Source organism: Muntiacus reevesi, chromosome 10 (genome assembly GCF_963930625.1).
Source record: "Muntiacus reevesi chromosome 10, mMunRee1.1, whole genome shotgun sequence".
Classification (NCBI taxonomy): domain Eukaryota; kingdom Metazoa; phylum Chordata; class Mammalia; order Artiodactyla; family Cervidae; genus Muntiacus; species Muntiacus reevesi.
Window position 1 is genome coordinate 18,132,528 of NC_089258.1, and position 15,508 is coordinate 18,148,035.

Below are 15,508 nucleotides of genomic sequence, written 5' to 3' on the forward strand. Positions count from 1 at the left end.
TCTGGCCAGAACACAGTGAAACGATGTGTTTGCTATAATCTGGGCTGTCCAGATTATACCATAACAACTGCTTCAGACTGTCAGATCAGATCTCATTTTGTCTTCAAAAATGCAGGATCTAGTGCAGGAGCCTCAGCAGGAATGCAGGTCTCCCCAAGTTGGGCCTGTGTGGTTAATGAACAACCATGACATCCAGAATGTCACCTGCTTGATTTAGCCTCTTTCCAGGGTTTTGTCATTAACATTTCAGTTACCTTCTGGCTTTGTGTCATCAATAAGAATTCTCTTGTACAACTTAATTCACTGCATTAAAAAGGGGGTTGGCTAGCAGAAAATAAAGGTTGAACCTAATAATGTTGTTAATAATAATCACAAATAGTAATCAGCACTAGTTAGTGACAGCTCTCTGCACAGATATCTACCCACTCTCTCTTGTGAAGGGAAACTATCTTTATCCTGAAAACCACAGCCTCCTGCCTCTTCAGCTTCTACCTATCTCCTTCACCCAGGCTGTGAAACTTATCCCCAGGGTCCACTAGAAATCCTATAATTTTTCATCCAGTTAAATCAGTAGTACAGATATGTGCCATCTTTCCATCTTTTTACTTCTTTAAATAAAACAAACAGAAAAGAAACCAACCAGAAATCAAGACAAAAGATTTAGAACAGCACTATATCCTTTATAATCTTTTTCAGATTAATCAATTGTCTTTGTCTGCAGTGATCTCATCTCCTGGTGATTGATTGTCTTGTCTCTCTAGCCTTAATGGGATTTTTGGTGTTATGGAATTTTAGTGTGCATGTTTATCTTAACAGAGAGGATCCCTCCAGCCCCTGACCAACAGCACACGCGCACACACACATGCACACACACACACGCACAAATCCCACCCAACTGCTGTCTGTTTCACTTCCTCTTCTTCCCCATGGTTTGTGTCACTAGCGGAGAGCTCCTGACTGTGATTGAATGGGGCCCCAGATTCCAGGGCAGCAGCATTTCCAGCCCCTCCTACTCTGTATTTCGGGTATCTTGAGTCTCTGTTTTCCCTGTTGAATTCGAACCTGGGGTGGTTTCTTCCTGCTTCTGCCCTGGGTGCAATGGGACAGAGCCTTCGGCAACACTCAGCCTTGTTATTTTTGTTCTGTTCAGACCAATGATTGGCTTGTGTGTGAGGATGTCTCTGTTTTGTCACACACTTTCTTTTTCTCATTTCCTTATTGTGGCTTGTGCTTGATGGTGTGGTAGGAAAGAGGATGGACTTTTGAGCATGAATTTGCTTAATAAATTAGTGAGATTAGATTAGGTTTAGTGCTTGCAGAGAGAATGTGATCCTCATTATTTGCAGAGTCCATATTTTCAAGTTTACTGATAACCTAAAATGTATTTATAACCCCCAAATCAACTCTCACGGCATCCATAGACATGCCTATAGCAGTCAAAATTTTGAGTTGCTGATGCACATGTTCCCTGATGAGCTTGTACAGAACAACACTGTCTAATGCCCCAGCTCATACTGTAAACAAATGTCCTTTTCATGGTCTGTTGAGTCCCATGTATTTGCATTTTTGTGCTTTTTGTTGGTGATTGGCTATTTAAAAATGCTCCCAATGATGGTGCTGAAGTGCTATCTGGTACTGTAAGCACAAGATGGGCCTTAAGGTGCAAGCATGTGTGTTAGATAAGCTTCTTTCAGACCAAGTTATAGGGCTGTTGGTTGTGAGCTCAATGTTAATGAATCAACAGTGCTTATTAAATAAAGTGTCTTTAAACTGAAGCACACTGAAGCGAGGTTCTTTATTGATCAGTTGGTGAGAGTGTTGTGAGCAGAGGCAATCAGGAATCTAACCCTGTGTTTCTTCAGGGGCAGCCCGCTCCCCATTTGCTCCTTCAGTGTTTTAGGCAACATTCTAGAATATAATTACCCCCATTAAGCCAATAAGGAGAATGGAAGGTTTGTATGTGAAACTCAGAACCTCCCCCAAGCAGTTCCTAGAAGGCGCCCCAGGGAAGCCCTTTCTGCCAGTTCTCACTGACATTTGCTCTTCTTTGACTCTTCTCCTTTGCAGGGTACTTTCTGAATTTTCTGGAGCCAGTGAACAACATCACCATCGTCCAAGGCCAGACAGCGATTCTGCACTGCAAGGTGGCCGGAAACCCGCCACCCAGCGTGCGGTGGCTGAAGAACGACGCCCCGGTGGTGCAGGAGCCGCGGCGCGTCATCATCCGCAAAACGGAGTACGGCTCCCGGCTGCGGATCCAGGATCTGGACACGACGGACACCGGCTACTACCAGTGCGTGGCCACCAACGGGGTGAAGACCATCACTGCCACCGGCGTCCTGTTCGTGCGGCTCGGTGAGCGGCCACGGCCCCGGGCCCACTGCTCCTCAAATAGGAAGGTCCCCAGCCACCGAGCACAGATTAATGTGCAGATTGAAACTGAACACACACAAGCAACAGGGAGGAAATCAATAAAACCCTTCCCTGAGGCCTTTCCCCTTGTGCATGAGGTCCCCAGCTTAACCTGTTACCCATTTACTAGTAATAAAAGAAAATAGACACAGATGGAGGGGTCTATAAACCTGCAGTGCAGAAAATAATGCCAGACATGTTGCGTGTCAGGAGGTCACCCCCACGGGGGGGAGGCCCAGGCGATCCAGACGGGCACCCACCCACCCAGGGAAACCCGACCCAGCCCAGAGGATGGGTGGGGAACAGCAGGTGAGGACGATTCTGTACTCTTGTGCTTATCACAGGTGATGCAAAGCAACCAACTGGCAGGCAGAAATGTATCCCTTTCATCCTAGTTATGAGGAGGTCCCTACAATGCCCCAGCCTTTTTGTCACCAGTGAGTAAGACAGATCTTGTGAATCAAGGTTAGATGAGAAGAAAGAAAAGACAGCAAAAATTCCCAAAATATCTCCCGATGTTTCTGCATCAACAGAGAGCACCCCTTCCATCCTCAGTGGTTTTTGCCATCCCTGGCATATAATCTTGGGCAGGGGCAGAGCTGGAGGCTGAAGATGGCTCACCACAAATGAGCACCCTGGGCTGCGGTTGCCTTCACCACGGGCCAGATTGGAAAAAAAATTTATTCCAAATCATGAAGTATTAATAACTTGTCTTTTTTTTTTTTTCCTTTTAGGTCCAACACACAGCCCAAATCATAACTTTCAGTAAGTATCTGCTTTCCTCAAACCATTTTCTCATTCTTTGTGGGCTTCCGTTATGTAAGAATCCAGGCTATAAATTGGGCAAACATATGTCTTTGCTGAATTTGCTAGAAGTTGGCTAGACTTCACACAAGGATGGCAATGTGCTTGCTTTGGGCTGGAAAACGGTTATATTTTCCATGTTGAGTGTTAGGGAAGAAGCCATAAAAACATTGATAGTTACTTTCAGAGATTATGACCTTACAGGACAACAGGAGGCAGAGTAAGTGTATAGACCATTCTGCTGGGGCTGCCAGGACCCTCATGTCCCAAGAACATTTGAAACAGGGAAGTGGGTGCGTGTGTGCTAAGTCACTTCAGTCGTGTCCAACTCTTTGCAACCCCATGGACTGTAGCCTGCCAGGCTTCTGTGTCCATGGGATTCTCTAGGCAAGAATACTGCAGTGGATTGGCATGCCCTCCTCCAGGGGATCTTCCCAACCCAGGGATTGAACCCATGTCTCTTACATCTCCTGCATTCACAGGTGGGTTTTTTACCCCTAGTGCCACCTGGGAAGCCCAAACAGGGAGGTAGTTACCCTGAACTCTCAGCACCACCCATAACTGCATCACCAGCTACAGTCTATGAAATATATGCTCATGGAGCCTTGGGGCCCCTCCACCATGGGGTGGGGAGGGGTGTCTTAGACCCACTTCAGAGATGAGGAAACTGAGGCTCAGAACCCAGCTTACTGGCCTTCGCCTAGCTGCGGGCAAGTTCTGGCTGTGAACTCAGGCCTCTCTTTTGCTGATGCAGCATCTTTTCTCCCCTGGACCTCACAGGTCCATGATAATCACTCTTTTCAGCCCCTGTGTTTGAGGTTAGCAGTGGTTGTGGATTCCTCATTTCCTGGACAGGCCGTTGCTTCATGTCCCAAAGTTCTGAGCAGTGGCACAGACACTGTGTTGGCCAGCCAAGCAGTGTCTGCTTATCCATGTCCCCCTGCAGCCTCATAAACACTGGCCATCGCGCTGAGGTAGGGAAACGCACCGTCTCACTTTTGTTCACTTTTTCACATAAATTAATATTGAACTTGACATGTTTAATTAACAGTGTCAGTGTGTTTTACATTTCCCTGATGGTCTCTCTCCTGCTGTCTGTCGGCGGGAATTCCTGTTGTTTCCCACATCCACAGTGGCCGCTTTGTTAGGCTGGTGGACGGTTTCTCTAGGGGAGGTTCTGGGGAGTAGGACAGGCGGGGACACAGGAGGAACCTCTCGTAAGAGAAAACCTGCCAGTGGCGGGTGGATGGGGGCGGGCACGGAGGTCACATCCCTGCCACAGTGTGAGGACCCATGTCTCTTATATTCCAAGATGACTCTCACATCCATTCATTTCTGCTGCTCGGAAGGAGGAAAACGGATACTGACTGCTTTGTTCTCCTTTTCTGTCGCCAGTGAGGCCGTGATAGACATTTCCTAGCTTATGACACTTCTTTGTCAGCTGGTTCTTCATAATCTTTCCCCGTGATCCTCACATTGTTTGTTTCTTAATTATTTTTAATAATTATATCTTATTTCTTGCTGGAGAGGATGTAGAGGAAATGGAATCCTCCTACACTGCTGGTGGGAATGTAAATTGGTACAGCCTCTATGGAGAACAGTATGGAGGTTCCTTAAAAAAACTAAGAGCAGTTACCATATCATTCTGCACTCCCACTCCTGGGTGTATATTCAGAGAAAACCATAATTTGAAAAAGACACCTGCACCCCTGTGTTCATGGCAGCACTATTTGCAATAGCCAAGACATGGAAGAAGCCTAAATGTCCACTGACAGATGAATGGATGAGAAGATGTGTGGTATATATACAGTGGAATTAATCAGCTGTAAAAATAAATGAAACATTATCATTTGCGGCAACATGGATGAACTATCATATTAAGTGAAGTAATTCTGACAAAGACAAATACCAAATGATATCACTTATATGTGAAACCAAAAAAGATGATACAAATGAACTTATTTACAAACCTTATTTACATAAAGAATAAACTTACGATTATCAAAGTGGATAATGGGGTAGAGAGGGGAGAGATAAATTAGGAGTTTCAGATTAACAGATATACACTACTATGTATAAACTAGGTAAACAAGGCCCTACTGTATAGCAGAGGGAACTATACTCAATATTTTGTAATAACCTATAAGGGAAAAGAATCTGAAAAAGAATATATATGTGTAACTTTGCTGTACACTTTGAAACTTACACAAATTGTAAATTAAGTATATTTCAATAAAAAAGAAGTGATTAAAACATTGAAAAAATAAAAATAACAGAAATTGATGACAAAAATTAATGTCTTATTTCTTATGTAGAGGTAAATATTTTTCTATCATTTATTAATAATTGCCAGTAATTATATGGGTGTTTATGTTTTCTTGTTAAAGAACACACTAATTTCCTTGAAGAATTCTGATGTTATTTTGATTAGAATTGCAATGAATTTTTAGATAAGTTTGGTTGAAAATTAATACCTGAATCAAATCATCCTATGAAGGACCATTTTCTTTGTGTTTTAAGATATTCTTTTCCATGACATTTTATGGTGAAAAATTCAACAACATGAAAAAGTAGAAAGAATTTTATGGTGGACATCCAATCCATATACCTGCCAATGAGATCCTGCCATTTACATTTTACTGTGCTAGCCTATGTTTACATACATTTCCATTCATCAGTCATCTAATCTTTTATTCATTTCAATAAGTTGCAGATATTTGTACACTTATCCTGAAATATTTTACATACCATTATGGATTATGATATCACTTAGAGATATTATGGGAATCATTAACAAGAGTTCAACATCTGTGTACTTAGTATTCTCGTCTCTTCTTTTTGAGTTAAAACTTGCATACAACGAAATGCACAGGTCTTATGTATTCTATTCATAAGCTCCAAAAATGCAAAAACCTCTGCACTCTAAACCCTTATCCAGGCACAGAACATCCCTATTATTCTAGAAAGTTCCAAGATGCAGCTTCTTAATCACTACTCCCCCACCCCAGGCAACGACTGTCCTGACTTTTTCTACCATGAGCTACTTTACATGTAGAACTGCATAGACATGAAATCCTGCAGCACGTAGACACTTGAATCTGGTTTCCTTCAATTCAGTTCAGTTCAGTCGCTCAGTCGTGTCCACCTCTTTGTGATCCCATGAACCGCAGCACGCCAGGCCTCCCTGTTTATCACCAACTTCTAGAGTTTACCCAAACTCATGTCCATTGAGTCGTTGATGCCATCTAACCATCTCATCCTCTGTCGTCCCCTTCTCTTCCTGCCCTCAATCTTTCCCAACATCAGGGTCTTTTCAGATAAGTCAGATCTTTGCATCAGGTGGCCAAAATATTGGAGTTTCAGCTTCAACATCAGTCCTTCCAATGAACACCCAGGACTGATTTCCTTTAGGACGGACTAGTTGGAACTCCTTGCAGTCCAGGGGACTCTCAACAGTCTTCTCCAACACCACAGTTCAAAAGCATCAATTCTGTGATCAGCTTTCTTTATATGGCTTTGACTAGATGGACCTTTGTTGGCAAAGTAATGTCTGTGCTTTTTAATATGCTCTCTAGGTTGGTCATAACTTTCCTTCCAAGGAGTAAGCGTCTTTTCATTTCCTGACTGCAATCACCATCTGCAGTGACTTTGGAGCCCCCAAAAATAAAGTCAGCCACTGTTTCCACTGTTTCCCCATCTATTTGCCATGAAGTGATGGGACCGGATGCCATGATCCTTGTTTTCTGAATGTTGAGCTTTAAGCCAACTTTTCCACTCTCCTGTTTCACTTTTATCAAGAGGCTCTTTAGTTCTTCTTCACTTTCTGCCATAAGGGTGGTATCATCTGCATATCTGAGGTTATTGATATTTCTCCCGGCAATCTTGATTCCAGCTTGTGCCTCATCCAGCCCAACATTTCTCATGATGTACTCTGCATATAAGTTAAATAAGCAGGGTGACAATATACAGCCTTGACTTACTGCTTTTTTGATTTGGAACCAGTCTGTTGTTCCATGTCCAATTCTAACTAACTGTTGCTTCCTGACCTGCATGCAGATTTCTCAGGAGGCAGCTAAGGTGGTCTGGTATTCCCATCTCTTTCAGAATTTTCCGAAGTTTGTTGTGATCCAGATAGTCAAAGGCTTTGGCATAGTAAAAATAAGCAGAAATAGATGTTTTTCTGGAACCCTCTTGCTTTTTTGATGATCCAGCAGATGTTGGCAATTTGATCTCTGGTTCCTCTGCCTTTTCTAAAACCAGCTTGGATATCTGGAAGTTCACAGTTCACATATTGCTGAAGCCTGACTTGGAGAATTTTGAAGATTACTTTACTAGCATGTGAGATGAGTGCAATTATGCGGTAGGTTGAGCATTCTTTGGCATTACCTTTCTTTGGGATTGGAATGAAAACTGACCTTTTCAGTCCTGTGGCCACTGCTGAGTTTTCCAAATTTGCTGACCTACCGAGCTCAGCACTTTCACAGCATCATCTTTCAGGATTTGAAATAGCTCGACTGGAATTCCATCACATCCACTAGCTTTATTTGTAGTGATACTTCCTAAGGCCCACTTGACTTCACATTCCAGGATGTCTTGCTCTAGGTGAGTGATCACACCATCGTGATTATCTGGGTCATGAAGATCTTTTTTGTACAGTTCTTCTGTGTATTCTTGCCACCTCTTCTTAATATCTTCTGCTTCTGTTAGGTCCCTACCATTTCTGTCCTTTATTGAGCCCATCTTTGCATGAAATGTTTCCTTGGTATCTCTTATTTTCTTGAAGAGATCTCTAGTCTTTCCCATTCTATTGTTTTCCTCTGTTTCTTTGCATTGATCGCTGAGGAAGGCATTCTTATCTCTCCTTGCTATTCTTTGGAACTCTGTATTCAAATGGGTATATCTTTCCTTTTCTCCTTTGCTTTTCACTTCTCTTCTTTTCTCAGCTATTTGTAAGGCCTCCTCAGACAGCCATTTTGCTTTTTTGCATTTGTTTTTCTTGGGAATGGTCTTGATCCCTCTCTCCTGTACAATATCACGAACCTCCGTTCATAATTCATCAGGCACTCTGTCAGATCTAGTCCCTTAAATCTATTTGTTACTTCCACTGTATAATCATAAGGGATTTGATTTAGGTCATACCTGAATGGTCCAGTGGTTTTCCCCCCACTTTCTTCAGTTTAAGTCTGAATTTGCCAGTAAGGAGTTCATGATCTGAGCCCCAGTCAGCTCCCCATCTTGTTTTTGCTGACTGTATAGAGTTTCTCCATCTTTGGCTGCAAAGAGTATAATCAATCTGATTTTGGTGTTGACCATCTGGTGATGTCCACGTTTAGAGTTTTCTCTTGTGTTGTTGGAAGAGGGTGTTTGCTATGACCAGTGCGTTCTCTTGGAAAAACTCTATTAGCCTTTGCCCTGCTTCATTCTGTACTCCAAGGCCAAATTTGCCTGTTACTCTAGGTATTTCTTGACTTCCTACTTTTGCATTCCACAGTGCATTTAAATATGCATTCCATAATGAAAAGGACATCTTTTTGGGTTGTTAGTTCTAAAAGATCTTGTAGATCTTCATAAAACCGTTCGCCTTCTTCAGCGTTACTGTTTGGGGCATAGACTTGGATTACCGTGATATTGAATGGTTTGCCTTGGAAACGAACATAGATCGTTCTGTCTTTTTTTTTTTTTTTTTTTTTTTTTCGTTCTGTCATTTTTGAGACTGCATCCAAGTACTGCAGTTTGGACTCTCTTGTTGACTATGATGGCTACTCCATTTCTTCTAAGGGATTCCTGCTCACAGTAGTAGATATAATGGTTCTCTGAGTTAAATGTCAAGTGGTTTCCTTCACTTGACATAGTATTCTCAAAATTGTCTATGCTATACGTGTTTTGGTAGATGGCTGCTTTTTATTGCTGAATAGCATTCCGTTGTGTGACTATTTCATTTGATTTATCCATTTTCCTGTTGATGGACACTTGAGAGGTTTGCACCCTTTCATGTTGATGAATATTTTCATTTCTGTTAGATAAATTTCCAGAGGTCAGAGTGCTGACTTATCAGATATGTATATGCTGAGCTTTGTAAGAAATACCAGACCTTTTCCTAAGGTAGTTGTACCACTTTGTACTCCCACCACCAGGTAGGAGAATTCTGCTTACTACAGTGTTTACCAGCATTTGATCTGGTTGGTCTTTCTATAATAAATTGAGCCATCTTTATGTGTATGTAGTGGTTCCAGTGATTTTTATGTTATTCTGACTTCTTAAAAAAGAAATTTCTTTATTAGTCATATTAAATTTTCAAACAAGTGCATTTAGAACAATGACGTTTCCTCTAAATATCATTTTTGCTACATCTTTTTCCCCTCCAAGTATATAAGCTTTTGCTTTTTGTTGTCTTCTGACTTTTGTTGTATTATTATCAGTGAATTTGTGATGTATTTTACAGTTGGTAATTGGTGAAGATTTTCTTTGCAGTTAACTATTGTTCTTTAGTTGCTAAGTTGTGTCTGACTCTTGCAATCCCATGAATTGTAGCCTGCCAGGCTCCTCGGTCCACAGGATTCTCCAGGCAAGCATACTGGAGTGGGTTGTCATTTCTTTCTCCAAGGTATGGCACGATTGTCCTCAAAAGTAATAAAGAATTTCATAGTCCCACTGGCAAAGCATAAGCTCTTATTTTCTTATTTCCTCATGTTTCCCAGCACATGGTATTATCAGAACTCAAAACTGTGCCAATGTCTTGGGTGTCAGTGGTAATTTATAGTAGTTTTACATTAGATTTCACCAGTAAATAGTGAAGTTGAACATATTTGTATTGGTTTAATAGCCATTTTGGATTGCCAATTTAAATACAGTCTATTCTCCTTATTTATGGATTCAATACTTGCAAATTTTCTTACTCAGTAAAATTTCTTCATAACCCCTAAATTAATAATCAGGATGTTTTCATGGTCACTCATGGATATGTACAGAGCAGTGAAAAATTTGAGTTGCCCAATGCATGCATTCGCAGCTGAGGTCTGCCATCTTGTTTCAGCTGCCCTACTGTGCACACACGTCTTTTTTTTGAGTCTGTTTACGTTTGTGCTTTTTATTGGTGAGTTTGCTGTTTAGAGTGGCCCCAACACAGCATGAAATGCTTTCTTGTGTTCCTAAGCACCAGAAGGCTGTGATGTGCCTTATGGAGGAAATACATTAGATAAGCTTCATTTAGGCATGAGTTACAGTGCTGTTGGCTGAGAGCTCATTATTAATGAATCATTAACCACATTAAATAAGATATCTTTAAACAGAAACACACATAAAACAACATTATGTATTGATTGGTTGATGAAAATGTCATGATCACAGACTTGTGGAAAACTATCTCTGTATTTGCCTTAGGGACAATGGCTTGGTATTTACTAGTTCAGTGTTTGTGGTGACTTTATAGAAAATAACCAAAATAACCATCATAGATAACCAGAATCAACTGTATTTTGTCCAATTTCATTGGGATATTTGTTTTTCCTTATTGCTTTGTAAGAGTTTAAAGTTATAATTTTTACATAGTTCCTACTTCATCTAGAATTGATTTTTATGCTGATATAAGCCAGGGTTCTACCGTAATGTTTTCCTATCTCAATGGTCTACTGCCTTGGCATCATATAATGAATAGCCTTATCTGTAATTATTAAATTTAATATTACTTCTGTCATCTGAAATTTCTATATGTGTAGATCTGCTTCTAGATTCTGTTCTAGTAGCTTTTGTGCCTGGAATAAATACCACAATATTCTAACATTATATCTTTATTCCATATGTAGAGAAATAGTCTCACTTATTGTTATGGATTAAATTGTGCTCCCCTCCACCAAATTCAGATATTGAAGCTTTAATCCCCCTTCCTGTGACTGTATTGGAGACAGCATCTTAAAGGATGTTATTAAGGTTAAATGAAGTCATCAGGCTGAGGCTCTGACCTAACAGGACTTGAGTCCTTATAGGAAGAGGAAGAAACATTAGAGAGCACTGTCTCTTTTCTCTGCCATGTGGGGACACAGCGAGAAGGTAGCCATCTGAAAGCTGGGAACTAAATAGGGTGACACTTTGATATTAAACTCAGTCTCTAGAACTGTGAGAAATCAGTGTGTAGTGTTTAAGCATCCAAGTCTGTGCTATTTTGTTATGGCAGCCTGAGCTGGCTAATCTAGCTACCTCGGCTCAGCTGGTAAAGAATCCACCTGCAATGCTGGAGACCTGGGTTCGATCCCTCGGTTGGGAAGATTCCCCTTGAGAATGGAATGGCTACCCACTCCAGTATTCTGGCCTGGAGAATTCCATTGACAAGTGACATGGGGTTGCAAAAAGTCAGACACGACTGAGTGACTTTCACTATTACTACACCAATGCTTCTAAATTATCTTGACTGTTAACTTTTATTCTTCCATCTGAATTTTATCAGTTTGTATTTTTATCAGAATTGCTTGGCGGTTTGATTTTTGGCAGTTACTTTTTCAGATACAGAGGTGATTGTGTAGTTTTCTGCTTTCAACGTATTAATGTGATGCTATATAACAGAGTTCCTATTGTTCAGTAACTACAGTTCTAGAGTGAAATCCATTTGGTCAGAATGACATATTCTTTTAATATGCTGCTGAGTTGATCTGCTCACTTTGTGTTGGCAGATGACCCTCTATTCAGATACTTCATGGTCGAAGGCAGTCGTCTTTTTGTGGCCACTATTCTTTTCTTCCCATTGACTGTGATTGTGTTTAACCTCCTTTATGATATCTCTGCAACTTAACCAAAACAAGGACAAAAAAGAGGGAACATCAGTAGGCTTAAAACAGAATTATCCGTAAGTCCTCTGCTTTTGTCTCTGGAATATCTGTAGCTTTTCTGATGCTCTGACTGTTCTCTTGGGCCCTTTCCTGAGAAAATGCACAGCAGTTAGAGCTCTTTTGCTGTTGGCCTGCTGGCATATCCTATACCTGCAGATGGAGAGCTGAGACAGTGAATAATCAGATAGCCCGGGTTGATCCGTGTGTACGGCATGTCAGCATTGGGACACGCTGCTTCTGAACCGTGAACAGGGATGATCCCCTCCGGGCTCATCACTGTCTTCCCCTCTGCCCTCACAGATCCACACACATCACTGCCTGGACATCAGTCTGTGTGTTGAAGGAGGTGAGGGGTGAGGTGGAAATCCTCAGAGGTTAAGGGATTTATTACCATCAAAACATTGTTTTCCTTTCATCCATTTGAAGGGAGGGTGAGGCGGGTGTGTATATGCAGAACAAAGGCTTTAAGAACAAGCTGTTTCTCCACAGATGTGGGTTCAAAGACCCGAGTGATTACAGCTTACTCAGGTAGCAGTTTCGGTAATGCGAGGGGATTAATGTGAGGCTAGATGTCTCACATTTCATGTAGGGGTTTCAGTTCTCTCTGCTCTTTTAAAAAGTGCTTTATTTTCATGATGATAGACACATACATGCAGTGGTGGGGTAGCCTCGTGCTACTGAAGTCAGGTGATGGGGTAGCAGGACAGTGGTCTCGGGGTGCTCCCTGAAGCCCGAGCTTTGGGGCTTTCATATTTCCTGGTTGGTTGTCCTGGGCCACCCTGATGATGGCCCACAAGTATATGCATGCATAATGTGCTTCACCAAACATCTGCCTAAAGGAACGTGTGTTGTTTTTTTTGAACAATTAAAAGCGATGTTAATTACTGGCCGCTGGGAAATCATTCTCCTTGAGGCCATGTCCTGAGCACTTATTGCTTCATAACCTGCAGATAATTCCAAGGCTCCAGCCATTCTCCATCCATATGCTCATGACCCTGGCATCTCCACTTCCAAATCTGACTTATCTCTTTATCTCAGGCCCCCCAGTCTGGCCCCATTGTGGGCATCTCCAGGGGGATGATTCACAGGCACCTCAGAATTTGCCTGTCTAAACAGAACTCAGCCATTTTGTACCTCAGAGTCTTTCCATTGCTATTTTGGGGAAGTTGTCATAAGCCTAGTTCAAACTTTATCCTAATTACAGGAAAATAGCACTATTAAAAAAAAAAGAAAACCCTGAAACTGCCTGCTGACTAGCCAGTAATTAAAAAAACCCTGAAACTGCCAAACTGACTAGCCGGTAATTTAAAAATGACTTCGGGAGAAACCAAACTGCCTTACTAACAAGTTGGTAAAAGTAAACTAGCTCAGACAAAAGGCTAACGTTTAGTATTTGATGTTAAATGCATTAAACCACCAACTAATCAAATTGAGGGCTTCCCTGGTGGCTTAGATGGTAAAGAATTTGCCTGCAGTGCAGGAGGTCTGGGTTCGATCCCTGGGTCAAGATCCCCTGGAGAAGGTAATGGCTATCCACTCCCAGATTCTTGCCTAAAGAATTCTATGGACGGGGAGGCTGGCTGACTATAGTCCATGAGTCAGAAATGACTGAAGTGACTTAGCATGCAATCAAATTGAGTTGGAAGGAGGAGAGAAGTCAACCTAGTTTTTTTCTCTGTGACTTCTTGTGATAGGTTCTTTTTTTCTGGAAAATATAATTCCCCTTAAATCCGATAGTGCAGAACTTAAATAAAAGTTAGAAACTTAATTCATTTTAAGATTAGTGGTAAGCGGCTAAACCCAATCACAGGTAAAGTAATTAGAGAATACACACACACTCTCCTTAATTCAGATCTCATAGTGACACAAATGAAAGTATTTGTGCTTTAGCAGTGATGATAATATTAGCAGTTGATGGTAGCAGCACATTGAATGTTCCCAGTAACTCTTTGTTTTCATTTGAATCCATGTATGGGCTTCCCTGGTAGCTCAGCTGGTAAAGAATCTGCCTGCAATGAAGACCCTGGTTCAATTTCTGGGTTGGGAAAATCCCTTTGGGTTTTCCTGGTGGCTCAGATGGTAAAGAATCCGCCTGCAATGTGGGAGACTTGGTTTGATCCCGGGGTTAGGAAGATCCCCTGGAGGAGGACATGGCAACCCACTCCAGTATTCTTGATAGGAGCCTGGTGTGGTCATGAAGAATTGGACACAGCTGAGCAACTAAGCACATAAGCTAATATGCCCTGTTATGCGTGGATGAGAACTTTTTACATACTAACCTCCAGATTCACCCAAAAGTCACCAGTCTTCCAAGGCTGATGTGAGAGGGACCAGCCCCCTGAACATGGTAGGAGAGAATAATGTTTGCTTGCCAGTGAACTTTTAGTGTTGGAGCCACTGTGTCCCTGCCGCCTGTGATCCCAGTGTTAAGGGTAGACATTGCAAAATCCAGTGTTTCTGAAAGGTTCTGCTGACTTTGATTTCATGACATGAATGTTGGTGTTGATTTTATGAATGAATGTGCTCAGTTCACATTTTTGCCACATCAAATATGATATCAGTATAATTGGATGCTGTGTTTCATCTCAGAAGTAGAGAGGAATAAGGTAGGATGCCTAATTTTCAAGGAAATCATTAATTCATTTTTTCGGTTTTTTAAACAATTTTATATTGAGGATCAGTTATGTGCCAGGCCCTGTTTAAGTTATTGGGGGGAGGGGGGGACACCAATGAATGAAAAAAACACAGACAAAAACTAAAATATCCTGCCTTCTACTGCTTACTTAGAGTAAGAGTCTCTCCTGGGAGACTCTTACGTCTGGCTTTTTTCACAAAATCTAGCATCTGAAAGATACTCTCTGTGATTTATTCTTTTTTATTCATAAGTATTCTGTTGTATGAAGATATTACAATGTGTTTATTACCTGTTGATGGACATTTGGGCTTCCGGTTTGGAGCAATTATATAAATAAACTGCTATGGATGTTTAATTTTAGGCAACATGTTTTCATTTTTCTAGGATAAATCCAAGGTATGAGATTGCTCAGTCAGATGGTATATGTATATATAAACTGCATAAGAAATAATCAAACTCTTCCCCAAAGTGATCTTTCTCTTTTACACTGCCATCAGCAGTATATATGTGAGTTTCAGTTGCTCCACATCCTTACCAAAGTTTGATATTGTCATTTAATTGTAGCCATTCTAGTTCCTTTTTTTGTGATGATTCATCATGGTTCAGTTACATTTCCTCAATCACTGAAGATGGGACCATCTTCTAAGGACACACTTTTGTGGAGTATCTGTTAGTTCTTTTGTCCAATTTTTACTGTGTTGTATGTCTGCCTATTGAGTAATGGGAGTTCTTTTGTCACATATATGAAGTGTTTTCTCCCAGCTTGTGGTTTATCTTTTTTATTTTCTTAATGCTGTCTTTTGATGAGCAGGAAATTTTAATTCTGGTAAGTCTAATT

The 15,508-nt window shown here is 41.2% G+C and overlaps 1 protein-coding gene across 2 annotated transcripts in view; it reads left to right on the forward strand.

Moving 5' to 3' along the window:
- The window catches only part of ROR2 (receptor tyrosine kinase like orphan receptor 2), a 240,980-nt gene that overhangs the window by 204,197 nt on the left and 21,275 nt on the right, over positions 1-15,508 (forward strand). For both annotated transcript variants that reach the window (XR_010664614.1, XM_065947241.1), the window contains exons 3-4: positions 2,068-2,355; positions 3,147-3,177. Coding sequence is in view for 1 of the 2 variants with exons in the window: in XM_065947241.1 (XP_065803313.1) it covers positions 2,068-2,355; positions 3,147-3,177 (319 nt within the window). In the remaining variant the exon portion in view is untranslated. The remainder of the gene's footprint in view (positions 1-2,067; positions 2,356-3,146; positions 3,178-15,508) is intronic.